This window comes from Oryctolagus cuniculus, chromosome 19 (assembly GCF_964237555.1).
Source record: "Oryctolagus cuniculus chromosome 19, mOryCun1.1, whole genome shotgun sequence".
Lineage (NCBI taxonomy): Eukaryota > Metazoa > Chordata > Mammalia > Lagomorpha > Leporidae > Oryctolagus > Oryctolagus cuniculus.
Window position 1 is genome coordinate 33,662,649 of NC_091450.1, and position 27,969 is coordinate 33,690,617.

Consider the following 27,969-nt stretch of genomic DNA (forward strand, 5'->3'; position numbering starts at 1 on the left):
TCCTCCGGGCCGGCTCGGTGCAGACTGCCTGCGAGCCGGGGGCTCCGGGGCTGGGCTCGTCCGAGGGCGTCCCCGCTTGCTGTCCCGATTCCCCGAGAGCGCCCTGTTCTCCGGGTGGCCGAGATGTGCGGGATCCCTGCGGCCTTTGCGGAGGCCAGGGTGACCGCTTCACGCACGCCCGGCCCTCCCGGGGAGCCCCTGGCCCGGCCCCGGGGCCGAGACGGTCATCCCTGGCCCGGGCGTCCCGCGCTGCCCCCGGGAGTGGCGCGGGGCGGGACGCGGGCCCCGCAGCCGCCCTCCCTGCAGGCCTCCTGCGGTCGTGGCGCTGTGCGGAAGGAGGACGAGAAAAAAAAAGGCAAAAGCGGAGACACCCGCGGAACGGTGCTCCGTCGTCTGGGTTCGGGTGCGCGGGGCCGCCTCCCGGCCCGCCCCGGGCTCCACGAGCCGCGGCCTCTGGGCCTCTCGTGTCGGAACCCGGCGCGGTCCCACGGCGGGGCAGCCCGCGCCCCGGTCTCGGCCTGGGCGGGATCCGGCTGCGGGGGCGTGGTCTCGGGAGGAGAGGCAGGCCTGGGGGCGGGACCTGCGGGGGCGTGGTCTCGGGAGGGGAGGCAGGCCTGGGGCGGGACCTGCGGGGGCGTGTTCATATGGGCGTGGTCTCGGGTGGGGAGGCAGGCCTGGGGGCGTGGTCTCGGGAGGAGAGACAGGCCTGGGGGCGGGGCCTGCGGGGGCGTGGTCGCCGCGCGGGGAGGAGAGACAGGCCTGGGGGCGGGACCTGCGGGGGCGTGGTCGCCGCGCGGGGAGGAGGAGGCAGGCCTGGGGGCGTGGCCGGCGGGCCGGGGGCGCGGGTGGGCTCCGCGCGGGGAGATCCGGGGGGCGGGGGCGGCGGGCGCGGCGCATGCGCGTTGCATTGTTTGGACTGAAAATGCCGTCGGTTTCGAAAGCGGCGGCGGCGGCGAGCGCGTCCCCCCCGCAGACCGAGAAGCCGACGCACTACCGGTCAGTGCCGCGCGCCCGCCGCCCCGCGCAGCCCCGGGCGGGCGGGCGGGCGGGCGCGGCGAGCGGCGCTCTGTCCCCGCAGGTACCTGAAGGAGTTCCGCACCGCGCAGTGCGCGCTGTTCCTGCAGCGCAGGTGCGCGCGGCACCGGCCGTACACCTGCTTCCACTGGCACTTCCCTCGCCAGCGGCGGCGCAGGCCGCTCCGCCGGCGCGACGGCACCTTCAACTACAGCCCGGACGTGTACTGCGCCAAGTACGACGCGGCCTCCGGCCTCTGCCCTGACGGCGACGGGTGAGGCCGCCAGACTCGGCCCGCGGGCGCTTGGGGTCCCGCCCGCCCGCCCACGGAGCGCGTTCCCAGGGACCCCTCCCCTCTGGAGCTGCACGGAGACCCCGTGGGGGAGGCGGGGGGAGGGCTTGCCGCCAGGGGCGCGGGCACTTGGGGTCCCTGACCAAGGATCAGATTCCCAGGGACCCCTCCCCTCTGGAGCTGCCCGGAGACCCCGTGGGGGAGGCGGGGGGGGGGCTTGCCGCCAGGGGCGCGGGCACTTGTCCCGACCGACGTCAAGGAGCTGGAGCAACACGCGAGACCCCCGCCGGGTCTCACCGGGCAGCAGCGCCCTGGGGGAGGGGCCCAGGGCTGCCTCCTGTGCTCTCTGAGCGGCCCTTGGTGCGTGGTGCCCTGGTCAGGCCGTGGTCTGTGCGGACCTGTGGCTGCGCCCTGCTGCCCGGGCAGTGGGCACTGGGGCGTGTCCAGCCCCCGCCTTCCTGGAGGGCTGCTCCAGCGGTCACTCGGCCAGCTGCTGCTGTCCCCGGGCTTCGTCCGAGACTCGCCGAGCGCAGGAAACGCAGCGCGCCGGCAGGGCCGTGGGCTCCTCCGCCCGGGCGGGCGAGGGCGGTCAGTGAAGTTCCCGCATCCACGGGGAGGGGGCCCCCATCCACGGGCTCTGGGGGCGCCGTGCAGGCGTCTCAGCCGCAGCATGCTGGACCCGAGGCCTGCTTCAGCAGGAGCGCTGGCCCGCTGACCGGTGCCGACGGCGTCCCCCCGCTGGCCAGGCGCCTGCTCAGCTGGGTCCCCAAGGCACACGCTGGCCCGCTGACCAGGCGCCCGCCCAGCCCTCCTCCGATTTCCTCTGCTGAGTCGAGCTCTGCCCGGGGCTGTGTCCTCCTGATCTGATCTCAGACCAGCGGGGGTCAGCGACTCCCTCCTGGCCGCAGCTGGGGCCCCGCGGGGCTGGCCAGCGGCCTCACCCTCCCTGCATGGCCCCGTCACCGTGTTCCTTCGTGCGCGGTCAGCACCCCGCGGCCACGCTGGGTGGCCGGCCTGTCCACGCGGGTCCGCCCCCGCGTCCCCCAGGCCAGCTGCCCGCACCCGCGCACCGTGATTGGCTGCCGCGGTCACGCCCGCGCCCTGCCCCGTGGGAACCGCGACTGGCCGCACGCACAGGGTCCGAGCCGTGTGGCGCCCCCACCTGGGCTGCTGGTCGGCTGCTGCTCCCCCCTTAAGGGGCGCCCTGCTGGGGGCACCCGCGACTCCTGGGAAGGCTGAGGGCGGCGTCCTGCGCGGCCACAGGCGCAGGTGACCTCAGGTGTCCTGGAGGGGCGGTGCCGTCTGTGGGGGGGGGACCTAGCCGCTGCAGCCCCTCAGCCCCTGGGCCTGGGGTAGGGGCCTCCCAGCCCGCAGCCTCCACCCACAGGGAGCCAGGGCGGAGTTAGGCAGTGGTGGGTGGCATCCGGCCAGGGCTTTGGGGGTCTGTGAAAGGAGGGAGCCCCAGTGTGCAGAGGCAGGGCAGTGAGGAGGCCCTGTGACCCCTGACCCCACCGTGCCCCATGACCCCTGGCCCCACCAAACCCTGTGACCACGGCACTAGCCCCTCCCCGTGACCCCCGACCCCATCCCTGGCTGCCCACGGGCTGGTCTTTTTGCAGTCATTTTATTTTTATCTTTACTGATTTCTTATCACTCTTTTTTTAAAATAAGATTTATGTATCTGAAAGGCAGAGTTACAGAGAGGCAGAGAGAGGGAGAGAGAAAGAGGGAGAGGCGGGGGGGCAGAGAGGGAGAGGGAGAGAGGGTTCTCCAGTGCTGGTTCACTCCCCAAATGGCTGCAACGGCCAGAGCTGAGCTGATCTGAAATCTGAAGCCAGGAGCCCCTTCCTGGTCTCCCATGCAGGTGCAGGCAGGGCCCAAGGACCTGGGCCATCCTCCACTGCACTCCCGGGCCACAGCAGAGAGCTGGATGGGAAGTGGAGCAGCTGGGACAAGAACCAGTGCCCGTGTGGGATGTCCACACTGTAGGCGGCGGCTTTACCCACTACACCACAGTGCTGGCCCCTCGTCACTCATTTTAAAAGATGTTTACTTTCGGGGCCGGCGCTGTGGCTCACTTGGCTAATCCTCCGCCTGTGGTGCCAGCATCCCATATGGGCACCGGTTCCAGTCCCGGCTGCGCCTCTTCCAGGCCAGCTCTCTGCTGTGGCCCGGGAGTGCAGTGGAGGATGGCCCAGGTGCTTGGGCCCTGCACCTGCATGGAGACCAGGAGAAGCACCTGGCTTCTGGCTTCAGATCAGCGCGGTGCGCCGGCCATGGCGGCCATTTGGGGAGTGAACCAACGGAAGGAAGACTTTTCTCTCTGTCTCTCTCTCACTGTCTAACTCTGCCTCTGCTGAGGGTGCGAGGGGGGATGTATTTCCATCTAGTGGTTCACTCCCCACATGGCCACAACAGGCGGGGCTGGGCCAGGGCTGGGCCAGGAGCTCCATCCGGGTCTCCCAGGCGGGTGCAGGGGCCCAAGGACTTGGGCCATCCTCCACTGCTTTCCCAGGCCACAGCAGAGGGCGGGATCGGACATGGAGCAGCCGGGACTCGAGCCGGCTCTTGAGCGTGGGCTGCTGGCCCTGCAGGCAGTGGTTCAGCCTGCCGCTCCTCACACCCACCCAGGGGCGCCGATTCTGAACTTGGGCACAGCCGACGCCCACCCAGAGAGCGCGGAGCGCCTGGGGGGCCGCACCCCACGGCGCGGGGGTTTGTCAAGCTGGTGCCGGTGGAGCCCGAGTTCCGCTTCCTCGCCCAGCAGGGAAGAGGCTCGGACTGGGCGGTCCCCAGGGGGCTCCTTCCGATCTGGGGCAGCCCCAGCAGGTGCGCCCAGCGCCACAGCTTGTGTCCGTCGGCTTCCAGTGGCACTCGAGCCGGCGTCCCTGCCTGTCTGCTGCCCCGGCAGCCTGGGGTCCCTGTCTGTGACCCCCACCAGGGCCAGCCTGGAGGGCACTGGGTCCCCACGCCCCAGTGCTCCGCCGCTGCCCCGGGCCCGAGCCCCTCCCTGGCTCCCTCCCTCTCAGGGTCCCGGTCTCCCCCTCCCCACTTGTCAGGGCGTCGTGCGGCCTGCCTGCAGGCCGGGCACTTGGGCCTCGCTCACAGAATCACAGGGACAGGGACGTTGGGCAGGGTGACTGCACGGGGGCTGCGTCCTGTGTAGCTGAGGGGCTTCCGTGAGCTCTGGGGGGGTCCCGGGCGGCCCCAGGTGGGAGCAGGGGCAGAGCCTCTGGGCCTCTTCCCTGCCAGGTGTCCCTACCTGCACCGCACCACCGGGGACACGGAGCGCAAGTACCACCTGCGCTACTACAAGACGGGCACCTGCATCCACGAGACGGACGCCCGGGGCCGCTGCGTGAAGAACGGGCCGCACTGTGCCTTCGCGCACGGCCCACTGGACCTGCGCCCGCCCGTGTGTGACGTCAGGTGAGCCGGGCCTGGCCCCGGTGGGCCCTGGTTCCGTCTCCGCCCCTGCGGGGTCCCCTCCTGTGTCCTGTGACACAGCCCAGCCGGAGCGCCAGCTCTCCCCGCAGCTGGGTGGGCACTGGGGGGCCCGGCCTCACCTGCCGGGCAGCCACACACAGTGACCCGCAGGCGGCCGAGCCCGGGGCCGCAGTGACCCCGGCGCAGCCCTGACCCCATGTTGCTTGGCCGCAGGGAGCTGCAGGCGCAGGAGGCCCTGCACAGCGGGCAGCCCGGCGGGGGAGACGCCGGCCCCGACCTGCAGCCCGGGGTCCTGGCGAGCCAGGCCATGATCGAGAGGATCCTGGGCGAGGACCCCCGGTGGCAAGGTAACCCCAGGGCAGCTGCTGCCGCTGCCGGACGGGCCAGCCTCGGGCATCGCCTCAGACCCGCTGAGCCCGTCTGTGTCCCCAAGGTGGCCCGCGGGCCAGGAGCTGGGGACCGGGTAGCAGGTGGCCCCGTGGGACTGGAAGCCAGGGTGGGTCCGTGACCCTCACCCCTGCCGGGGTCGCAGTGGGGTCAGCATCGACCTAGCGCTGGGCTGGGGTGAGGGGCAGCGGGGGACACCCTGGCCTGGCCCTGGGCGGCTATGCCACGCGCCTGCGCCCCTTGTGGTTCCGCCGCGTCCTGGGCCGGGCCCTGGGCGGCTGTGCCACGCGCCTGCGCCCCTCGTGGTTCCGCCGCGTCCTGGGCCGGGCCCTGGGCGGCTGTGCTACGTGCCTGCGCCCTTCGTGGTTCCGCCGCGTCCAGGGCCGGGCCTCTGTGTGGTCAGAACAGCAGCTCTGGATCCCCGGGGACTGTCGGAAATGCGGTTTCGGGCCCTCCCCGGGGCCGCGTGGCAGCCTTGGGAGCCAGGAGCCTGGCTTTGGGGGTTCTAACATGAAGCCGATATTTTACACCGCGCCATTTTGCAGCACTGGTCTCACTCGTGGGCTTGTGTCACCACTGCCTCTGGTTCCAGAACATTCTCTGCCCTGCCGCCAGCCCATGTCCTGGGCTGCGTGTGCCGCTGGCGTCGCTGTCTTGGCCAGCAGGCGGGGCGGCTCTGTGGCTGTGGTCATTCCAGTGACAGTGGCCGAGGTTCTGTTTTTGTTTCATTTAAGATTTATTTATGTATTTGAAAGGCGGAGTTACAGAGGCAGAGAGAGAGGGAGAGAGGTCTTCCATCCGCTGGTTCACTCCCCACTGGCCACAACGGCCAGAGCTGGGCCCATGTGAGGCCAGGAGCCAGGAGCTTCTTCTGGGTCTCCGACGCGGGTGCAGGGCCCGAGCACTTGGGCCATGTCCACGGCTTTCCCAGGCCTCAGCAGGGAGCTGGACCGGAAGTGGAGCAGCAGGACTGGGACTGGCACCCGTGTGGGATGTGGGTACTGGAGTGGCAGCTCTGGGCTTCTGTGGCCTCCCTGCGGGGAAGGCGCTACGTCCTGCGGGGGGGGGGGGGCAGGATGGCCGCCAGCTTCCCAGCCCCGCCGCCCTCTGGAGCAGTTCCCCCGGGAAATCGCGGTAGGCGCGTGGGCTCCGGAACCAGAGCGGGTGGCGAGACGCCCGCCCGTGGGCAGGAGGGCGCAGTTTTTGGCTGGGCTCAGATTTGCAGGACATTGGCCGCCTGTGGGGGGGCAGCCCTCACCCCTCGGCTAAGCCTTCCGGCCCTTCCTCTTCGGCCACCTTTAAAACTCTCAGACATTCTCCCGAGAGGAGGAGAGGAGCGAGACGGAGATGGACAGGGAGTGCTGCCCGCCTGGCCTCCCGGGGCTGGGCCGCACGCGTGGTCACCGGGGCCGTCACGCGTGGCTTCCTCATCACAGCCGTGTCTGCCAGCAGCGCCTCAGCCCGCGTCCCGCGTCACCCGGGGCAGCCCCTCCTTTGTGACTCCTACACGCGCTTGCGCTCCGTGTCCCGCGCTGGGTTACGCAGGCGCCGCGTGTTCAAGGCCTTTGTCCTTCAAAACCACGTGTGAGAGGCGGGGGGGGGCCTTCCGTGTGCTGGTTCACTCCCCCGGTGCCGGCAGAGCAGACCCAGAAACACCCTGGTCGCCCGCGTGGGCGGCCGGGACCTGAGCGCTGGGGCCGTTGGCCGCTGCAGGGTGCGCGTGGACAGGCCCCTGGGCTCTGAGGGCTGTGGGTGACGGGCCGCGCCTCGCTGTGGGCTGAGAGGAAGCCGCGGCAGCCCAGGCCTGAGGTGACCCGCCGCAGCGGCTTGCCCGGGAGGAAGTCCGCGAGCTTCCCGACCCCCGGCCCCCGGGTCTCCTCTGGCGGTGCCTGGCCCTCGGCAGCCCGTGGGCAGGCACCGAGTGTCCACGGGGCCCCGTTCCGCAGACGCCAGCTTCGTGCTGGGCAGCTACAAGACGCAGCAGTGCCCGAAGCCGCCGCACCTGTGCCGCCAGGGCTACGCCTGCCCGCACTTCCACAGCGGCCGGGACCGGCGCCGCGACCCCCGCAGGTTCCGGTACCGGTGAGTGCGGGGCTCGCGCCGTGGGCTGGCGATGGGAGGAAGGCTGAGGCCTGTTTCCCGCCGCGGCCGCTGCTCCCAGGAGCCCAGATCCCTTCTGGGAAAGCGGCAGAGAGTGCGTGGCCGGGGACACCTGCCGGTGACCCCCGAGCGGCAGGGCGGGAGCTGCCCCGGCCGTGGGCTCCCTGTGGACGGTGGGCCGGGCACGGCACGGGGGTGCGCTCCTCGATTCCGGCCTTGCTGAGGACGAAGGCTCTCACTCGGCCCAGCGCGTGCCACCTGCCCGTGTCCTGAGGCCACCCCGTCCACAGGTCCACACCCTGCCCCAGCGTGAAGCTTGGTGACGAGTGGGGGGAGCCCTCGCGGTGCGACAGCGGGGACGCCTGCCAGTACTGCCACTCACGCACGGAGCAGCAGTTCCACCCCGAGGTAGGCCCGGCCCGGCGCCCACGGCATGGCTCGTGCCCCCCGGGACTCGGTTCAAACCGGCCTAGGAGGTGGCACCTGGAAGGGTCCCCGGCTGTCCCCGTCCTGGGCTGGCTCACGAAGGCCTGGCCGACGGGTGGGCGGGGCTGTCTGCCCTGGCTCTAGGGAGACAGCGTGGGGGCGGGGCCGGGCTGGAGGCTGCTGTGCCACCCCTCCCCCGGGTCCCGCGAGTGGGGTCCGTGCGTCTGTCACGCTGGATGAAGGGCAGTGACCGGGTCCGGGGGTGGACACGCGTGTGCGTGTGTGTATGCGCTCCTGGAGCCCTGGGAGGTGCCTGTGGGGGTGGACGGCGCTCAGCCCTCCCCCAGGACCCTCGTCCCTCACGGCCCCGCGCCCCTCGACTCCGGCCCCCAGATCTACAAGTCCACGAAGTGCCACGACATGCGCCAGACCGGCTCCTGCCCGCGCGGCCCCTTCTGTGCCTTCGCGCACGCCCAGAGTGAGTACGGCTGCTGGGGCAGGCGCGCCTGGGCCTGCACCTGCCGCAGCTCACCTCCTGGCGCGCCGGGGCCTGCACCTGCCCCGGGAGGTGAGCCAGGTTCTTTGCCCCACACCCACCATGCCACACCACACACACCCGCCATGCCACACCACACCCGCCATGCCACATGGCCACCGCGCCACACCACACACACCCGCCATGCCGCACGCCCACCCGCCACACCACACACTCCTGCCACAAACCCTCACCCTCTGCTCACCTCGACTTCCCAGGGAAACCCCAGAGCCGGTGCGCTGGTGTCATCGGGAGCTGGGGCTCAGGGTGGTGGGCGTGGCTGGGAACCTGCGCTGGACGCAGCCCCAGAGCCCCCACAGAGCCCCGTAGCCTCCCACACAGCCCCACAGACTCCCCGCAGCCCCCATAGGGCCCCCCTGCCTCCGAGCGCTGGGCGCTGGGCCCTGCATTTCCTTGAAGCCGGGACTGCTGGCTGCTCTTACCCCGGAGCATGCGCTGTCACACGGTGTTGGGCGGTGTTGTGCTGGCCCGCAGGTGCGGTGCTGCCCCTCCTCCGGCCATAGCTGGAAGGGCTGAGGGCACGAGGCCAGGTGTGGGCGCGGCCCTGGCGTGTGGGCGCGGCCCTGGCGTGTGTTGCTGCCAGCCCCCCCCCACGCCTGGTGCCCCTTTCTCGGCAGAGAGTCTCGGGACCGCGAGCGACTGGGGCTGCCCGGACCCTGGCCCCGCCCGCAGCGCCTCAGCCTCCGGCGTCCAGCTTGCACAGGTGAGTGGGCGTGGCTCCGTGGGAGCAGAGCCGCGGGAACTCAGGTGGGGGTCTGCAGGGGACGTGGCTGCGGGCCCTTGACCTGTGGTCAGGAGTCTGGGGAGACCCTGTGCTCGTCCTCAGAGGGCCCCAGCGGGTGAGCTGCTGCCACAGGCAGTGGTCGTAGGGGAAAGAGACCCCTGGGGGAGGTGGGAGCCTGGGGTGGGGGGAGGTGGTAGCCTGGGGGAGGTGGGAGCCTGGGGTGGGGGGAGCCCCGGGGGAGGTGGGAGCCCTGGGGTGGGGGGAGGTGGGAGCCTGGGGTGGGGGGAGCCCCGGGGGAGGTGGGAGGTGGGGGCGTGGTGGGAGGTGGGAACCTGAGGGGAGGTGGGAACCCCGGGGGAGGTGGGAGCCCTGGGGTGGGGGAGCCCCGGGGGAGGTGGGCACAGGCCGGGGGCGCCCCTGTGCTCGGGCGCTGTCCAGGTGGCCACGGCTGTGTTCCTGTCAGTGGGCCTGTGTGTTAGGTGGCCTTTGTCTTACTGAGTGAGGACTGAAAGCTGTCCTCCTTCCCTGTGGGAAAGGCGCTGCAGGCGAGGGCTCCTCCCGCTGGGTCACTCCCCGAGCGGCCACGGCAGCCGGGCTGGGCCAGGCCAACGCCAGGAGCCTGGAGCTGCCCCCGGGGCTCCCCCAAGCACAGTGGCGCCTTCCCGCGTCCCGTCCCGGCCTCAGAAGGCTTAGAGCCCACCCTGGCGACTTCTTTGTGGTCGAGTGACCCCTGGTTCCAGGCTTCGGGGGAGGCGGCTCAGCTGGGCCGGCCCGGCGCAGGGGACCCAGCCCTCGTGCACCTCCAGGGTGGCTCTGCTTGCTGCCCCCGCCCGTGGGCCCCGCGTCCCCCCCAGCCCGCTCCTCCCCAGCGTCTCCTCAGGCAGCCGCTTCTCAAACCCAGCGGAGGGGGGCCCGGGGGGCTGCTGATGGTTTTGAGGGCGATCAGTAAAGACCCAGAGGTGTGGGACACAGTAACGGGCCCGGGGTGCACCAGGGCAGCCGGGCCGCCTGGGCGTGGATGAGGGCTCGCTCTTGAGCCCGTGGGGGGTGGGGCGGGGCGGGGGGGTCCTCGGCCCCTCCCAGGCCGAGCCGCGTCCTCCCCGCTCCTCCCACAGTGTCAGTGGCCCCTTACGAGCACCGGGAGGAAGCCTGGCCAGGGCCGCCTCTGAGCGGTGTCGCTGGTGGCCGAGACCCCGCTGTCCCCATCCCAGGAGCCGGAGGGCGTCGGCCAGTGCTGAGCCTGGCCCTGCCACAGCCGGCTGCTGGGGTCCCCTCCCCGAGCTCCCAGCTCCAGCGCCCCTGGGCCTCGGCCATCTGGTCAGGGGGGCCTGGGGCCTCTGCCCTGGGGCACGCTGACCCCAGGAAGTCACCCCCACCCCCCCGAGGCCACGGGGCCCTGGCGTCTTCTGCCTTGCCAGCCCTGGAGCACAGGGTCCAGCCGCGCCCGGCCCCGGGGTGGCCGAGGGCTGGCCCAGCCGCGCCACCTCTGGCCAGAGACCCTGGAAGCAGGGACGTGTTCAGCCATGCTGCAGCAGCGCTGTGTCTGGGGGAGGGGTTGCGCTGGGGGGTGGGACGCGACTCCTCCGAAAGGGGAGAGTTCAGGCAGGGGTTGGGGCGTGACGCGGGCTTCCTGTGTGGGCACCGGTTCAAGCCCTGGCCGCTCCACTTAGGATCCGGCTCGCTGGCCTGGGCCCCTGCCCCCACGTGGGAGGCCTGGAGGAAGCTCCTGGCTCCCGCCTGGCCCAGCCCTGGCCGGCGCAGCCGTCGGGGGAGTGAACCAGGGGACGGGAGACCTCTCTCTGTAACTCTGGAGTTCCAATAAATAAATGAATCTTCAAAAAGAAGAGAAGGAAAGACGGGGGCGGGGGGCATTGTGCGGAGGGTTACGCTGCCGCCTGCGAGGCCGGGTGCCTGCGTGAGCCCAGTGCTCGGGGCCTGCGCCCACGCGGGAGACCGGGAGGAGCTCCCGGCACAGCCCCGGCACAGCCCCGGCTGTCGGCTGTCGTGGCCAGGACGCAGCGGTGGGAAGAGCGCTCTCGCTCTCGCTCTCGCTGTAACTCTGACTTTCAAGTCAGTCAGTCTTCAAAAAGTTAAAAAAAAAGGGGGGGGGGCAGGGGAGGAAATTGACACGGACTGTGATGTGGGTGACCTTTGACCCCGCGTCAGCGGCTGGGGCTTGAGCGAGGCAGGTCCCTGGTCAGGGTGTGGGCAGCATGGCCATCTCCTGAGGCCCCGTCCTGGCCTGACCCTGTGCAGCCGTGTCGGGGTCAGGGGTCGGCGTGGAGCCAGTCGCTGGAGGACCTCACGTGTGCCGGGCACCTGGGGCGGTGGACGGGTGGGGGCCGAGGAGCGGCACGGGCGCGGTGCTGGTGGCCGCTGGGCGCTGGGCGCTGGGCGCTGGGGACGGCGGGTTCCCGGGGAGGCTGCCTTGCAGGCGGCTGGGGCGGGTGCTGGGAGCAGGGGCCCCGGTTCTGACTCCTGCTGACGGGACCCCCCCCCCCAACCCTCAGGGAGGGGCGAGAGGTGGCGTGGCCCTGGGAGGAGGGCTGACTTCTGGGGGCTCTCCAGTCTGGGGTGGAGTCAGCGGGGCCTCGCCTCTGCCCGGTGCCTGTGTGGGGCCTTACCCACCCGCCCCGTATGCACAGGGAGGGGGCTGGAGGCAAAGCTGCCGGTGCCCCTGGCATCTGCCTCAGCCCAGGTCCGGCCCCTCTGGGTTAAGGGGTGGGGGTGGGAGGAGGGCGGGGCCAGAGGCCGCCGTGGGGTTGCTGGGTCTCCTGGAGGTGGAGCTTGGGTGGGGGTCGCGGAGGGCGGCAGCCGCCTGCAGCAGTTTGGGCTCCGGGTCCCGGGCTCTGCACCGGGGGCGGGAATGCAGGGGGAGGGGCTGGCAGCGTCCCCCAGGTGCCCGCCGGCCGGGCCCCAGGCTCTCCGTCCCTGTGCTGCTCTGGGGCGGAGCCAGGTCCTGGCCCAGCTGTGCGCGCTGACCTGACAGTGACCTCGAAGGGGGTGCGTTTCCCCCGCCCCCACCCATGGCACTTGTTCCAGCTCCTGCTGGTTCTCCCCACTCCCACCCTGACGCCACCTGCCCGTCACGAGGCCGCAGGACCCGCCGTCCGGGCACAGGGAGGAAGGTGGCAGTCGGAGGGCTTGTCTGCTGGCCCCGGCCTGGGGCACAGCTCTGCACCTGCTGGGAAGAGCAGACCCCGTGGCTTCACTGGGGAGGGCACTCGCTAGCGGCCCCGCCATCTCCTTCTGCCGTGGCCCCGTCTGTGGGTGCAGGCTGCCCGTGGCCGTGGCCCGTGTGCCGGGTGCAGGCTGCCCGTGCCCCTGGCCCGTGTGCTGGGTGCAGGCTGCCCATGGCTGTGGCCCGTGTGCTGGGTGCAGGCTGCCCGTGGCCGTGGCCCCCATGCTGGGTGCAGGCTGCCCGTGTGCCCATGGCCGTGGCCCGTGTGCTGGGTGCAGGCTGCCCGTGTGCCCGTGGCCGTGGCCCCAGTGCTGGGTGCAGGCTGCCCGTGCCCCTGGCCCGTGCGCTGGGTGCAGGCTGCCCGTGGCCGTGGCCCCCGTGCTGGGTGCAGGCTGCCTGTGCCCGTGGCCCGTGCTGGGTGCAGGCTGCCCGTGTACCCATGGCCGTGGCCCATGTGCTGGGTGCAGGCTGCCCGTGCCCCTGGCCTGCGCGTGCGGTCGCCTCTCCCCAGGCAGAGCACTGCTCACCGTGTCTGTTTTTGGCAGAGCCACCTCGCTGTGTTTGCAGTGGCCTCCCCGCTGGCTGCCAGCGTCAGCTCCAGTGTGGCGTCCAGCCTGGGCTCAGGTAGCTCCTCCCCCACGGCTCCGCCCGCCCTGCCCGGCCGCGCCCTCCCACGGGACCCCGCCCCAGGTAAGTGCACCTGCCTGTGTGCCGCTGGGGGCGGGGACGCGGCTCTGCAGCCCCCAGGGAGCCACAGTGCAAAGGCTGTGCTTGGTTATTGGAGAGGCAGAGAAACGCAGGAGAGATTTTCTGTCTGCTGGTCCCTCCCCAGAGGCTTGCAAGGGCCAGGGCTGGGCCAGCGTCCAAGCTGGGACCCAGGTCTCCCTCGCAGGGACAGGCACCCAGCGACCGAGCCAGCACTGGCTGCCGGCCGTGAGACCCAGGCCCGCTGAGGTGGGGGGCCGGCATCCGGCATCCTCGCTGCGTGGTGAGAAGGGAGTTGTGGGCCAGCAGGGGGCACAGCTGTGGCAGCCGCACCGGCCAGCATCGCCCACCTGGCTGCCAGGAGTCCTTGTGGGTGGGGGTGCTGGTGACCAGTGCGCCCGGAGCTGGGCTGGGCTGACCCGTCGGGGCCTGGAGCCCGGCTTTGCCCAGGGGGTCTTGCAGAACGCCTGGAGTGGGCAGGACAGCGGCAGGGGCAGCCTGCGACCCCGGCCCGTCTGGGTGCCTGGGTGGAGCTGGCACCTGGGGCACCCCGTGAGTGCACAGGTGCCCGGCGACCGCTGGTGGGGTGCGCGGGCGGCCTGGAGTGCCAGCTCCTCTGTCCCTGGTTGAGGGGGGCGGTGCCCCGCAGGGGGGGGTCCTGGGTCACCCCTGCCCCCTCCTGCTGGGAACCCCGGGGGGAGGGGCCCTGTGGCAGAGCTCGGGCCTCAGACGGTGCCTCAGTGTGGGACGTGCAGCGGGGATGGGCGCCGTGCTGACCCCTGACCCCCGCCCTGGGAGGACGTCAGTAGCTAACAGACACAGGGCTGCGCGCAGCACCGCGGGGGTCCTGGAGCTGGCGCACCCTGCAGAGCTGGGGGCAGGGCCGACGCCCAGGGCCCCCACTCACCCGAGGGGCGAGCCCTGCACAGCCTGGAGCCCACCGCCTCCCCTCAGCTGGGCCCCAGGTGGCACTGTCCGAGCGGGGGCAGCCCTGGTGCTGCAGGGTGCTCGGGCCTGTCCCCCTGTCGCCGCTTCTGCCTGCCTTGGAGCTCCGCGTTGGCTCCAGGACCAGGGTCCACCCCCTGCCCACGCCCAGTCACCCTGGCCGTGCCCCGATCCTGTCAGCTCCTGTCGGGACTTCCTGGCCTGCAGTTGGGGCGCACAGGTCGCGGGGGGGGGGGTCCGTGAGTGGGAGACCCCGCACCCCGGGAGCTCGTCCCCTGTGAAGTGGGCGGGGACGGCCGAGACCCTGAGCGCCCCGAGTGCGGGGAGGCAGCTGGACAGGGAGCTGGGTGCCCCGCGGGTCGTGCGGGAGCGCGCGCGGGTGCTGGGTGGCGGGGAGGCGCTCGGCAGGGACTGGAGGGAGGCGGCATCGGCGCGCACCCCGAGCAAGTGCGGGTGGGCGCCGGGCGCCGTGCGCGTGCAGACCGGGCACGGGGCGGGGCCCACGGGGCCGCGTCACGCGGAGGGCGGGCCCGCGTGGGTGGGCGGGGTCGCGGCGGGCACGTGGGCTGCGCTGCGCGGGCGGGGCGCGGGCCGGGTTTGAATCGGCGGCGGCGGTGCCGGGCGGCGGCGGGCGTGAGTCAGCAGCGCCGGGGCCCGCCGCGCGCCCCTAGGGGCGACCTCGCCGCCGAGCGCGCCCGTCCCGGAGCCGGCCGTGCGCGCGCCGCTCGCGGCCCCTGGGGTCGGGGTTGCCCGCGCCCCGAGCGCAGGGCCGGGAAAGCGCTGTGTCACGGCGGCCGCGGGCCTCGGCCGGCGCCGCGTGCGGGTGTCCCGACCTCCCCGGGCGGGGTGAGGCGGCGCCAAGGCTGCGGGGCGGGGGCGGGTCGCCCGGCTCGCGCGGCGTCGGGGGCCTGCTGGCCCTGCTCGCCCCGCCCCGCCCCGCGCGGAGGCTCCCTGAACACCTGTGCTCAGGTAAGCGCAGGCGAGGGCGGGAGGCCGCGGCGCCGCCGCCGCCCCTGAGCGGGAGCACCTGTGCTGAGTCACCGCAGCCTGGCGCGGGGAAGGCGCACCGCTCCCCCACCTCCTCGCTCGGGGCTTGCGCCGCGTTTGTGCGGGTCACGGAGGCGAGGCGGGCGCTCTCCCGGCCCCAGTGCCGCCACCGCGGCCGGGTTCCCAGGCCTGGCTGCCCGCGTAGTCCAGGGCCGGAGCCGCCCTGCACAGGCCTCCAGGTGGCCAGCGGGAAGAGGCATGCGCTCCCCCGGGGGTGGGGGGAAGCTGGCGTGGGGGCCGTCACTGCCTGAGGGTCCCTCCGGGACAGCAGGGCCCTGGGCTGGTGGCTGATGCTCCCCCTGCACGGCCACAGCCCTGCGGGCAGCACAGGCCTCTCCTAGGTGCAGGGAAGGGGGGGCCTGGGCTGGGGGTCCTGCAGGGGTGGGGGTCAGCTGTGTCCCAGAGCTGCGGCCCTGAAGGGAAGGCGGGAGGGGCTGGAGGTGGGGGGCTGCAGGGCCCCAGGTGCACCCACAGCAGAGGGCAGCGGCTCCTCCAGGCCTCCCCTGGGCTCTGCAGGTGGCACTGGTCAGGGAGGGCGGGCACTCGCTGGGCGGCTCCCGGCTGCCCCCACTGCTGCGGGCGGAACCACGTCCCAGCGCTGACTCCGAGGACAGTGGCTGCCTGGGAAGTAGGTAGGCTGGGGTGCAGCCCAGGTCACCCCCACCCCAACAGTGCTCCGTGAAGACGGGCAGAGTGGGGCAGGCAGGCCCCACCGAGGTTGGGTGGGGGTGGGGGCCCGGGGTGCTGTGTTCCAGGGGGAGTCGGGCGGCTTCCCCCAGGACGGGCCTGGCGGAACGCGGCGCTGCTGGGGCCCTGGGCTCCAGTCTCGGGGTCTGGGCCTAGCGCCCCCGTACCTGCCCCCCACGTGGCTGAGGTGGTCCCGAGTGCTCTCGAGCCACACACGGCCGGCCCACGGGCACCCACGGGGCTGAGCAGTGCTGACCACCGGTCTGCAGCCCGACTCAGCCGCTGCCTTCCCTCAGGCTCACGTGTCCCTGTCCTGTCTCTCTGTGGCCACTGCGTCCACACGTCCCTGCCCTGTCCCTGTGGTGGGGAGGCGCCTCCCCGGAGTCTCAGCTGTGCGCTCGGCGGGCAGGGACCTGGCCCTGGGCAAGCAGGCGGCAGCGAGGCCCTGTCCTCCCCTGGGCACCGCCGGCTCCGGGACGGCCCCTGCAGGCAGCCCAGCCCTGGGGTGCAGGTGTGCCCGGGGAGGTGGGAGCCCCGCAGGGACACGGGCAGCACCGTGCCCCCGGACGGCAGCAGGGGGAGATCTTCCCCGCCCTGCTCCACTCCCGAGCCAGGCCACCGGATGTGAGCCCCGTGTCCTGGCATGGGTGGCCGGGACCATCACTGCCGCCCCCAGAGCCACGTGGGCCCGAAGCTGGTGTCGGGGCGGAGCCGGGGCTGACCCAGGCCCTGTGACACGGGGTGTGGGCCGCTCCACCTTGACTGCAGTGACAGATGCCTGTCCCACCTCCTGGCTTCATGCGGGGTCAGGGGCCAGGTGTGGCCTTGTGGGCTAAGCTCCGCCTGCAGCGCCCGCACCCCACGTGGGTGCTGGTTCTGGTCCCAGCTGCTCCCTGCTCGTGGCCGGGGAAGCAGCAGATCATCGAGAGCTTGGGCCCTGCGCTCACGGGAGGCCTGGAACACGCTCCTGGCTTCAGCCTGGCCCAGCCCGGGCTGTGGCAGCCATTTGGGAAGTGAAGCAGCGGATGGAAGACCCCCCCCCCTCATTCTGCCTTCCAAATAAATAAAAATATTTTTAAGAGTGGGGTTAGGTGACTGCACTGCACAGGGGCCGTGGAGGGCACTCGGTGAGAGCCGCGACCCCGAGGTGGGCCGTGCACTCCTGTAGACGTGCTGAGCCTTGGCCAAGGCGGGTGGCGCTGGCCCCCAGTGCGTCCCAGGCGCTCCTCACGTGCAGTCCTGGCTCTCAGGCCAAAGGTCACGTCCTCTGGCCACAGCTTCAGCCCCAGGGAGGGGCCTGGGGCCTAGGAGGGCTCCCCTGCAGGACGGGAAGCAGGCGGCGGCTGAGGCCCGGGACCCTGCTGGGTGCTGTGGCCACGGGGAGGCCTGTGGGGCTGTGGTCTCTGGAAACCCGCGTGCCGCGCGGCTGCTGTGTTGCTGGCGAGCGGCGGGGTCGTGTGCCCCGAATGCCTGTTGGGGGAGGAGCTGAGCCCCTTGAGCTGTGGCCAGCGGCATGCGTGGGTCGGGCTCGGCGCCCCGGCCGCTGGGTGTGCAGCCCTTGTCCGGCACCAGGCTGACACCCGGCGTTGTCTGGCAGGCTCGGCGTTAGACTTCCGTCTGGGCGAGCCAAACACCGGGTTGCTGCACAAAGACCTGGCGGGGCAGGACGGCCTGGAACTGGGACCTGCAGGTGAGGCCGGGCGGGGCCCAGCACGGCCTCCCCTCCCCCTCTCGGCTCCCGCAGGACCGTGACCCGGGCACAGTGACCACTGCTCTTTAGCTGAGTGCAGGTGCTGGGCGCCCCGCCCCCCGGGGCCTGCCCGCACCTGAGCTGTGGGGGCGTGGCCCCGCCCTGGCCGGCAGGAGGCGGTGAGCTGCGGGGGCGCCTTGCTCACCCCTCCCTCCCTCCCGCCCTCCGCACGCAGGTCCCGGGGCACTGGCCGGCTCAGCGCCCGGCACCGCCCTGGGCCACCCGCCCTGCTCCCCGTCGCCGTCCTCCTCCCCGCGCAGCTCGCTCACCTCGGCCATGACGCCCCCCCAGCAGCCGCCGCCCCCCAGCTCCGAGCCGGGCTCGCGGGGCTTGGGTGAGTCCCTGCCTGCTGCCCCGTGGCCGGCCACGTGTGGACTGCGAGCTGTGGGGAGCCAGGGGTCCTGGGCTTCCTTTCCCCTTCTGCCTAGGCCCCCACGGGGCTGGGAAGACGTGGGCGGCCGGCTCGGGGCGCCAGGGCCCAATCCCCAGTAGCCAGCAGCGGGGTGGGCGGCAGGAGGCGCCTCGTCCCCACCCAGTGCCGTCACCCCCCCCGCCCGGCAGGTCTGAATGGCGTCCCCGGGAGCATCTGGGACTACGTGTCCAGCAGCTTCTCTCCCAGCCCGTCCACCGCCCTGAGTGCTGGCCCCACGTCCTCGAGCGCCAGTCCAAACGGCACGGAGCTGGCCCGAGTCCGGCGGCAGCTGGACGAGGCCAGGAGGACGATCAGGCAGTGGGAAGAGTCCTGGCAGCAGGTCAAGCAGGTGAGGGCCGGGCCGTGCCCGCGGGGTGGCGGGGGCGGCGCGGGCTGCCCCTGCACCTGCGCCCCTGCTTGCAGGCCTGCGACGCGTGGCAGCGGGAGGCCCGGGAGGCCCAGGAGCGCGCGCGCGCGGCCGACAGCGACCGGCAGGCGGCGCTGCGCAGGAAGGCGGCGGCGGAGGCGCAGGTGCAGCAGCTGCGGGAGGAGCTGGAGGGGCTGGGCGTGGCCTCGCTGCCGGACGTGGGCGCCATCCCGCTGCCCCAGCTGCACTCCCTGCAGACGCGGCTGCGCCTGGACTTGGAGGCCGTGGACGGGGTACGTCTGCGGGCGCGAGCGGAGGGCCCCTCGTCTCCCGTCGGGCCGGCCCCACCCTTGCCCTGTGGGGTCTTGAACACCTGCCCGCCTGCCTGGCGCTGAGCCCCGCCCCGGTGTCTCCCCACCAGGTGATCGGCCAGCTCCGTGCCAAGCAGTGTGTGGCTGGCGGAGAGGCGGCCCGGGGCGGCCCCTGCGAGCCGCGTGCCGCCAGCACCCCCAGGTGCTCGCCCCCTCAGTGGTGAGCCTGCGGGCAGCGTGTTCTCCCCAACCCTGCTCCGGGGAAGAGCTGAGCGAGCGTGGGGCTGGGCGTCCGCCTTGCTCGCGCTGTAGGTAGCAGGTGCGCGTGGGGGCGGCAGAGCGCCGGGCTCCCCGCTGGGACGCCGTCCACAGGCAGAGTGGCACTGGGGGCCCCCGCCTGGGCCTGGCTGTCATCGGGCGGGGTCCACCCCCAGCCCCGCGTGTGCACACACACTGGGGTGGTCCCAGGCCAGCGTGGCTGGGACCCGTGCCTGCCTGCGCCTTGGGGGAGGGAAGCAGGGCCCGCGTTCGGATGTGATGGGGCCCAGTCTTCTCCCAAGGTGCCTGGTGGCCCCCTCCCCCCACCCAGGACCCCCACGATTCCTGGGGCCAGGGTCCGAGTGCAGGCTGTTCCACTGGCGCGGTCACCCACCTGTGTCCAGCCAGGAGCGGCGGGAGGCCCACCCTGCGAAGCCTGGGTGCCCGCCCTGCTGGGAGGCAGCCCCGGAGCCCAACGCGGGGGGTGGGTGGGGTGGGGGTGTGGACAGCTCGTGGCCCCTGCGGCTCTGGGTGCAGCTGCGTGTGTGGTGCGGAGGACCTAAGGTGGACTTGGCCTCTGTCGCTCCCGGGTCCACGAGCAGTCTGTCCTTCCCGCGGCCGCACCCTGCTGTCTGCACTCCCCAGGCCCCAGGTCAGCCCCGCTCCGCCCGAGTCCCCCCGGGTGACCAGGCTCAGCGGGGTGTGAGGGCCTGGCCCCAGTGTGGGGCGGTGTCCGCGGCGTTCGGCGTGTGCGGAGTCTCGGCGGAGTGAGTGTCGATGGCGCCATCGTCCCTTGTCGAGAATGAACGGTTCGCAGCCGGGGACACGCGGGTAAAGTTTTTACACTGTGGCTTTTACGCGATGGCTTACAAATTTAATTATTTTTATCAACACGGAAATGAATTAAAACTCCAGACCGCCCCTCTGCGTCACTGGGCCCGCCGGCCCGCCCCTCACTGGCCGACGCCCTGCAGCCCCGCACGGCCGGGCAGCGGCTCCGAGTCTGTCCCCGCCGCCGGGGCCAGGGCGTGCGGGACGCCGTGCTGGCTCAGCAGGCCCCTGAGCCGCGCGACCTCCGAGGACAGCTCCGCGTGCGCCTGCGGGGGGGGGGGGTGTCGGGGGTCAGGCAGCGCCTGGGGGGCGGGCCCAGGGCCGCCTCCCCGGCCTCTACCTGTCTGCACTGCTCCAGGGTCTCCAGCCCCGCGCCCTTGGGCCCCCCTTCCTGCCGCGCAGCTTCCTCGCGCCCTGGGGTCCTTAGGTAGCCAGCGTCCTGGAAGATCGCCCTCAGCAGCTTGTCGTGGCCCTGGGGTGGGGGAGGGGGAGAGGGAGTGTGCGGGGGGCCGGGGAGGGCACCAGTGTGCACCTGGAGAGGGGTTGGGGGGCGCCGGCGTGCACCTACCTGGGGCGTGATGAGGCCATCGGCCAGGTCCTGCTCCACCTGGTCCCAGCGCCGCTGCAGGGCCTCTGGCAGGGTCGGGTACACTGCGCATCCAGACAGGAAGTGGACTCGCTGAGCTCCGCCCCGCCCCTTCTAAGGGGCGTGGGCAGGAAGTGGGCTCAGGCTCCGCCCAGCGCCCCGCCCCTACCTAGCAGAGAGTGGGGGTGGCAGGCGAGGGGCGTCTCAAAGGTCAGCACGTAGACGCAGGTGCTGGGCTCGGACACGTGGGCCAGCCGGTGGCGTCTCCCACAGGTAAGCTCCACCTGGGAGGGGCGCAGGTTGGCGGCGGGGGCAGGCCGGCCCCGCCCCGGCCAGGTCCCTGCTGGGGGTCACCTTGCTCTGCCGGCTCCGCGCGCGGCAGGAGTCGCCGTCCCTCATCCACATGCCCGCGAAGGTGTTGTTGGCGATCTCCCACTCGTGCCAGACTCTGGGGAGCGGGGCAGGTGTGTGGGCCGGCCGGCCGGCCGCCCGGGCCCGCGGGGTGTGAGGCCGCCCGGGGCGCGTGCTCACCCGAGGATGCCGCTGTAGGCGTTCCAGCGGAACGTCTGCTCGTGCTGCGTCACGTTGTGGAACGGGCACAACTCGTACTTGTACCTGGGAACACGGGCGTCACGCCGGCCCCGCCCCCGGCCACGCCCACCCCGGCCCTGGCCACGCCCCCCGCCCCCCGCCCCGCACTCACGTGGACTCCACCAGGCTGAAGCACTTGCCGGAGAGCCGGGAGAGGTGCCTGGGCCCTGGGGGGGGGGGGGCGCCGTGAGTCCCCCAGGCTCCACGTCTGTCCCCGCGGAAACAGCCCCCCCCCCCAACAGCAGCTCGGCCCGTGCCCCGCCGGCTGCCCGTCCTTGGTGGGGCCTGCACCCACGTGGGAGACCCGGATGAACCAGCAGGGGGTGGGTGACCCCGTCGTCTCTAACTGCCTTCAAATAAATCTAAAAACAGCAGGGCTGGACTGCTTTCCAACGGAAATCACGAGGCGAGGGGCACAGACGGCGGAAAAACAGACAGGAGACCGCCCGGGGGAACGGACTCAGAGGACTCAGATGAGGGCGCGGAGACCCTGGCTGTGCTGCAGAGGGGGGCGGCCTGGGCTCCGCTTTCAGGACCGGAGAGCGACACTGGCAGGGGCGTGGGTGGGTGTGGCTCGGTAGCCTCCAGGTCACAGGGAGGTCCAGGTGCCGCTTTGCTTACACACTCTCCGTGAGGCCTTTCAAAATCCCTCCACGAACCACAATGCGTTTTCTTTGAACGGGGATTCCCCCCAGCGCCTGCACCCGGGTCTCCCACGTGGGTGGCAGGGGCCCCAGACCCGGAGCCAGCGGCTGACTTCCCAGGCGCGTTTGCAGGGAGCCAGCACAGGTGCGGGCGTCGACCTGCGGGCCACCAGGCCTGTGCCCCGAGTTTTGCTTTAATCCCGATTTCCAGTTTCTCCAGTTCCCGGTACACAATCCACACAGTGACCACGAAGGCAGTGCTGACGCAATACGTGTGGCACAAAACAAAGCCAGGAAGGGACAAACATTCGGACCACTTAAGTCCCATCGCAGAACAGATGTGGGAACGCCGGCACGGCTGGGGGCCCCACTTGAGATCCAGAGACGTGGGCTGGCGAGGGACGCGTGCGGCAGACTCCAGGAGCTGCTCAGAGCTGCCCGGGGCCCTGCTCCCCGGCGCCCGCCGACTTCCAAAGACACGGCAGAGCTCCGGCACGGTGAGCGTGGCCACAGCTCCAGGGCCCCGCAGCGCACAGAACCCAGGGCCCTGCACCCAGCCTGTGCGGGCGTCTCAAGGTGAGACCTCAAAATCCCACAGAACCTGTTCTGGCCGCCGAGCAGGGTCCAGGAGGGGACCCCAGCATCGCCTTCGGCCCGGTTCCAGCCCCGGCTGCTCCACTCTCCCACCCAGCTCCCCGCTGATGCGCCTGGGAAAGCAGGGGAAGGCGGCCTGAGTACCTGGGCCCCTGCCCCCTACACGGGAGCCCTGGACAGAGCCCCAGACCCCGGCTCCCGCTGCGGCCTCGCCCAGCCCTGGCCCGTGAGGCCATTGGAGGAGTGAGCCAGCCAGTGACCTCTCGTACCCTGCCTTTCGGATAAATAAATGATGATCAGGCGCCTTCCAGCACACGACGGCCGCGCTGCCAGAGAGTGCCCACCGGGACGGAGTCGGGAGACAGGCTGGCGGGAGGCTCACCGCTCCGTGAGGCCAGCAGCACCAGAGCGCTTCGGGCCAAGATCCCTTTAAGGACACGGAGCAGAACCCTCAACGTGCTGCCAGCAGGCCGAACCCAGCCGCCTATGAACCTGCTGCCCACCACGACCAGCAAGGCTCTGTCCAGGGTGCAGGGGCCGCCCGGAACACACGCGGGGCTGCCTAGAGCACACACAGGGCCGCCCGGAACACACGCGGGGTTACCTAGAGCACACACAGGGCCGCCTAGAGCACACGCGGGGCTGCCCAGAGCACACGCGGGGTTACCTAGAGCACACACGGGGCCGCCCAGAACACATGCGGGGCTGCCCGGAGCACACACGGGGCTGCTAGGGCGCAGGGGCTCCCACGTGCCTGCTCCCCATGGATGCCCACACCCCCAGCAGGGAGGAGGGAAGATCTTCCTCAGCATGACAGGCGTCACACCAGAGGCGCACAGCCCAGAGGCAAGCCCACGGTCCACGGTGCAGGCTGACCACTTCCCCAAGGCGCAGCGGGCTAAGCTGCTGCACCGGACACTTCCGACCCAACTTCCTGCAATGCATGCTGGAGGCCCTGCCACCCACAGAGGAGACCGGGACGGAGCGCCCGCCGTCGCAGCCGTCTGGGGAATGAGCAGGACTCGCTGTCACTCTGCCCTTTCAGAGCGCCGTTGAGAAGAGAAGAATCCCAGTGTGCTCCCGGCTCCTCGAGCCCTGGCCGGGCAGAGGCACAGGGAGCCGGGGGCAGACTGGCTGCTCAGGGCAGGGACTACGTGGGAACCTGAGACGCGCAGGCTTGCGAGAGCGACTCAACAGAACTGCAACACAAAACGACGGCGTCGGCACCAGCAGACGAGGGACGCGAGGTGGTTCCACCCATGAGGACGTGACACGCAACAAAACACCAGGGGCTCAGCCGCCAGCTGCAGCCACACGCGCCGGGCCTGGGCTGAGTCCTGCCTCTGCCTGACCACTTTTTAAATTAACTTATTTGAGAGGCAGAGTTACAGACAGGCAGAGGCAGAGAGAGGTCTTCCAGCCGCTGGTTCACTCCCCAAAAATGGCCGCAATGGCTGGAGCAGGGCCGACCGGGAGCCAGGAGCTTCTCCCGGGTCTCCCATGTGGGTGCAGGGCCGCCCTCCACTGCCTTCCCAGGACACAGCAGAGAGCTGGACTGGAAGAGCAGCAACCGGGACTCAAACCGGCGCCCATTGGGAGGCTGGTGCCGCAGGCAGCAGCCTTACCCGCTGCACCACGGTGCTGCCCCCACCCTGTCTCTCCTCCGACACGCTGCCTCTCAGGTACGTAAATCACAAAAAAAAGGGAAAAAAGGGAAAAGCAGCTTGCCGAAGAGGAAACTCAGATCCCACCCCAGGAAGGGTCCACAAGCGAACACTGCAGGAGACCCTGCAGCAAACCAGACCCGCCCACAAGGACCGCCCGCGCAGACCCCGCCCACAAGGGCCGGCCCGCGCAGACCCCGCCCACAAGGACCCAGCAACTCCGGGGCACACACGAAGAGGCTCACAGGACCATGGAGACACCGCCCCCTGGGCAGCCCACCACTACACAGGGCTGGGGACCTCCGCTCCGTGCCACCGGGGCGGGGACAAAACGGCACAGACTCTGCGGGCAGCCGCTCAGGAAACACACAGAACTGCCAAGACCCAGCGACCACACGGGGCACACGCCCCAAGTCCCACACGGGGCACACGCCTCAAGTCCCACACGGGGCACACGCCCCACCAGTCACACACGGGGCACACGCCCCACCAGTCCCACACGGGGCACACGCCCCACCAGTCCCACACGGGGCACACCCCCCAAGTCCCACACGGGCACACCCCAAGTCCCACACGGGGCACATGCCCCAAGTCCCACACGGGGCACACGCCCCAAGTCACACACGGGGCACACGCCCCAAGTCACACACGGGGCCCACGCCCCAGAGAACTGGCAGCAGGGTGAGGGACTGGGTGCAGCAGGAGGCTGCCACGGGGAGGCCCCCTCCTCCTCTGGGCCCAGCGGGAGTCCTGGCTGCTCTGGTACCACTCAGCCCCTGCCAGCACAGCCGGGAGGCGGCGGAGACGGTCCAAGTGCTGGTCCCCTGCCTGCCACGTGGGAGACCGCAGTGGGCCTCCTGGCTGCAGCCTGGCCGGGCAGCCACGTGGGAAGCGAATCTGAAGACGAAGATCCCTCTCTGCCTCTCCCCCTTCCTCTGTCTCAGGCTAAGCCACGGCCTGCAGCGCCGGCTCGCCACAGAGGAACCGTTCAATCGCGGCTGCTCCACTTCCAACCCAGCCCTCCGCCATGGCCTGGGAAAGCAGCAGAAGATGGCCCAAGTGCTGGGGCCCCTGCACCCGCGTGGGAGACGCTGAAGAAGCTCCTGGCTTCCGTCTGGCTCAGTTCTGGTCATTGCAGCCAAGTGGGAGTGGACCAATGGCTGGAAGACCTCCAACTCCTTCAAATAAATACAATAACCTTCGTTTACAGACACCAAACCTGAAGGCAGGACTCCGCCACGGGCACAGCCGTGTTCCCAGCCGTGACCGACACGGCACACGGTGGGAGCCCAAGTGTCCTGGGCCAGGGCTCGGTGGACGCGGCCCCTGCAGCCCGCAGAGGGGGAGAGTCTGAGCCGGGCTCCGACACGGAGGCCTGCGGCCCTGACGCCAGCCACCAAGGCAAACACAGGGGCTCCCGCGTCGCCACCTCCACCCTCAGCGAGTCCGGCTGGGCCAGCGGGCAGCGTCGCCTGCCTCCCGCTCACGGCGCTGAGTCTACGTCCAGTCCACGACTACGACGGGGAGGTAGCATTTTCTCCACAGACAGAGAGAAACCTAGACGGCTGAATCACAGACTAGCACGGAAAGTCCTGGAACAGGGCGCGGCCACACTCTCCTGGACGCTGTTTTAACTTGCCCTTCAAGTCGTTTTCCAGACTATTAAAAAAAACATTTATTTATCCCAAAGGCAGAGCAACAGGGACACGGACACACACGCACACGCACACGCACACAGAGGGAGGGAGGGAGGGAGGGAGGGACACTGCTCTACTGCCCTCCCAGCCGCCGGCTCACTCCTCACACGGCTGCAACACCAGGACCGAGCCAGGCCAAACCCAGGAGTCTGGCGCTCCACCCTGCTCTCCCCGCCGGGTGCAGGGGCCCGAGGACTTCGCCCTCCTGCTGCTGCTCTCCCAGGTGCACCGGCAGGGGGCTGGACTGGGAGCAGAGCAGCCGGCACGCCCCGTGGCATGCCGAGTCAGCCGGGGCTTGACCCGTGCCCACAGAGCCGTGAGCGCAGCAGGGCAGGGACCGGCGGCACTGCTCCAGAGCTGGGACAGCAGCAACACGCACACTGTGGAAGCAGACGGCCACCTAGCAACGCCGGAAGCCACCTCGACCATCAGACCACGAGTGGCCACCCTGGGACCCACAGCCACCGCTGGGTCAGCGTGGAGCCTGCCCACAGCAGGTGCAGCCCGCCACCAGTGCCAACAGAAGCCTGCACGGAGGAGGCTGCCGCAGCCAGACACAAGGGCCGCCAGCTGGCAGAGCAAGCAAGCAAGTGCCAGTGACGGGGTCCCAGCTGAGGGCCGGTGACGGGGCCCCAGCTCTGCTCCCGGCTCCAGCTTCCCTGACACACAGCCGGGAGGCAGCAGACGGCGGTCCCTGCACCGAGCTCCCGACCCTCAGCTCAGGACCCACCCGGGGCTGCCCTGGGCACCGGTGGACGGGAGCCCTTTCTCTGCCTCTCGATTACGAAGAAAACAACGCACACCCCAGAAGGGCCCACATTCCACAAGGGCTTCTGGCTGAGCCTGGTGCCCATGCGGCCACAGGACAACGGAACCTGGTGCCAGCAGTCCACCCGGGTTGTCAGGGGTCACAGGCAGTGGCGACTCCTCCCAGAGGGAGGCACTGCACTGGCCACGTGGTGGGGCCACACAAGCCACAGGGCACCACAAGCAGGCTCGTCTGCCGTCAGGAGGCCCGGCCAGGGCCCCAGAGTCAGCGTCTCAACAGCTGAGAACCGGGGTGGGGACTGCGGGATCAAGACAAGGAGACACCAAACCCGAGGCGGGCGGGGGCCCTGTCAGGCCCCGGTCCGGAGCAGGTACACCTGGGGAAGCCCTGGGCGGCACTCGGGCGCTGCTGGCTTTGCAGGCGTGTGGGCAGTGAACCACGGCATGAGACCCCGACCCCTGCCTGTCTGTCTGCCTCTCGCCTCCCAAGTGAAACAGGGGCAGGGGAGCCTCGAGGAGACGGGGCGCGCGGGCTGTGACGTGCTCAAGGTGGCGTCCCGGGACGCTGGGACGCACGGTCTCCTTCCTCTCCGTTCCCTGCCGAACGCTGTCAAGATGGAAGACCTCAGCAGCTCTGTTCGGGGCAGAGCCCGTGAGAGCGGCCACACAGGCGCTGCACTCCCTCAGCCTCCCCCCTCCCCCGCCTCTGGGAGGCCCCTCCCCCAAGTCCACAGCCCCCACCCGCCCAGCACTTGGCCGACCGTCACTTCTCAGACCTGGCCGGACAACAGCAAGTCCCGGGGCCTGGCGCCGTGGGGCTTGGGCACCCGCCTCCCACAGCAGGCGCCCCCGAGAAGGCAGAATTCAGCTCGCGTCCCCGCGTCTCTGCCACCCACGTGGGCTCCCGGCTCCAGACAGGGCCTGGCCCCCTCTCTCACTGTGCCTTTCAAATAAGTCTCAACAGGACGATGGCAACTCCCAACACACACGGAACATGCACACGCACGCGCACACCCACACGCAAGGCACCCACACACACCTGCACCCACACGGAACGTGCACGCGCACACCTGCACCCACACGCACGCGCACACGGAACGTGCACACCCACGCGCACACCCACACGCACAGGGAACGTGGCACGCGTGCTCTAGCCGCACCCCCAGCACCCTCCACGCTCCGCGGCTTCCCGGCGCCGTCCGTCGCTCCGCAGCCCGCTCGGCGCTCGCGGCACGGGCAGCGCTCGTTTCGTTCCTTCCGAGACCCCGGCTGCCCTCCCAGCCACCTCCCTGCCTATGCACCCGCCTGGGCCGGCCACCCACGGCGGGGTGGGGCGCAGGGAGGCACCGAGGCTCCCTCTCTCCGGCTCTGCCTTTCAGACCAAGCCGAGAAACACCACTCCTGGGGCTGAGGCTAGCTCGGCGTCCCGAGACGGTGCGACGCCGCAGAGGCGGGGCCGCGCAGGCTCCACAGCACCCAGGGGCTGCAGGCAACGCCACACGCGCGGACCACACGTCTCCTGGCTCGGGGTGCGCGTGCCAGCCAGAGGCGTCCGGCGCCGGACCCCGCCGCGGGCACGGCGGGCAGGGGGCGCAGCGGCCTCCTCGTCGGCGTCGCACTCACCGGACACGGGCGAGGGCTCCCTCTTGGGCTGCAGGCGGCTGGTCTGGGGCAGGAACGGGTTGTTCAGCCTGCGAGAAAGGCCAGGGTCAGCGGGGAACGCGCCGGGCCGCCCGGAGCCCGCCGCACGCTGGCCGCTCACCCGAACGTGTTGGGTTCCTCCACCACCTTCATCTTCACGGCGCCTGCCGGCGCGGACCCTGCGGGGAGCGAGGCGGTGAGGGCGAGGGGCGGCGAGCGCGCCAGGGACGGGAGCGCGGGCGTGGGGCACTCACCGCGCGCCGCGAGCCCCAGCAGCAGCAGCAGCAGGACGCGCGCCGGGGCCGCCGCCATCACCCAGCTGCACGTCACGGGAGCGCCGGCGC

At 71.3% G+C, this 27,969-nt stretch overlaps 2 protein-coding genes across 6 annotated transcripts; one reads left to right on the forward strand and one right to left on the reverse strand.

Moving 5' to 3' along the window:
- The first annotated feature begins 855 nt into the window (after window positions 1-855).
- UNKL (unk like zinc finger) lies at window positions 856-19,530 on the forward strand. Of its 4 annotated transcripts, none has more exons than XM_070064156.1 (14): window positions 856-996; window positions 1,079-1,288; window positions 4,559-4,735; window positions 4,967-5,100; window positions 7,087-7,222; window positions 7,531-7,648; window positions 8,060-8,234; window positions 8,840-8,925; window positions 12,673-12,817; window positions 17,109-17,201; window positions 17,437-17,595; window positions 17,823-18,022; window positions 18,097-18,333; window positions 18,462-19,530. In XM_070064156.1, exons 1-14 carry the CDS (start codon window positions 896-898, stop codon window positions 18,573-18,575), a joined length of 2,085 nt encoding a protein of 694 aa, XP_069920257.1. In that variant the 5' UTR covers window positions 856-895; the 3' UTR covers window positions 18,576-19,530. The 4 variants fall into 4 exon arrangements, with proteins under 4 accessions (XP_069920257.1, XP_051686333.2, XP_069920258.1 ...); XM_051830373.2 differs by having other exon boundaries at window positions 8,060-8,144; XM_070064158.1 differs by having other exon boundaries at window positions 872-996; window positions 1,107-1,288.
- Window positions 19,462-27,964, reverse strand: GNPTG (N-acetylglucosamine-1-phosphate transferase subunit gamma). 2 transcript variants are annotated; one of them, XM_051830379.2, is made up of 10 exons: window positions 27,880-27,964; window positions 27,747-27,804; window positions 27,608-27,675; window positions 20,730-20,784; window positions 20,558-20,641; window positions 20,381-20,474; window positions 20,196-20,310; window positions 20,009-20,091; window positions 19,781-19,912; window positions 19,462-19,706 (listed from the first exon to the last, which is right to left on the reverse strand). In XM_051830379.2, the coding sequence occupies exons 1-10, from the start codon at window positions 27,935-27,937 to the stop codon at window positions 19,563-19,565; spliced, it is 891 nt and encodes a 296-aa protein (XP_051686339.2). In that variant the 5' UTR covers window positions 27,938-27,964; the 3' UTR covers window positions 19,462-19,562. The 2 variants fall into 2 exon arrangements, with proteins under 2 accessions (XP_051686339.2, XP_051686337.1); XM_051830377.2 differs by lacking the exon at window positions 20,196-20,310 and having other exon boundaries at window positions 20,009-20,195.
- Window positions 27,965-27,969: the final 5 nt, after the last annotated feature.

Coding starts and splice junctions, on each gene's coding strand:
- UNKL (XM_070064156.1), top strand. CDS start 896: ATGCGCGTTGCATTGTTTGGACTGAAAATGCCGTCGGTTTCGAAAGCG. Junction 4,736..4,966: donor CCGCCCGTGTGTGACGTCAG/GTGAGCCGGGCC, acceptor GCTTGGCCGCAG/GGAGCTGCAGGCGCAGGAGG. Junction 8,926..12,672: donor CCGGCGTCCAGCTTGCACAG/GTGAGTGGGCGT, acceptor TGTTTTTGGCAG/AGCCACCTCGCTGTGTTTGC.
- GNPTG (XM_051830377.2), bottom strand. CDS start 27,937: ATGGCGGCGGCCCCGGCGCGCGTCCTGCTGCTGCTGCTGCTGGGGCTC. Junction 20,196..20,380: donor CGCGGAGCCGGCAGAGCAAG/GTGACCCCCAGC, acceptor ACTCTCTGCTAG/GTAGGGGCGGGGCGCTGGGC. Junction 19,913..20,008: donor ATGGCCTCATCACGCCCCAG/GTAGGTGCACGC, acceptor CCCCCACCCCAG/GGCCACGACAAGCTGCTGAG.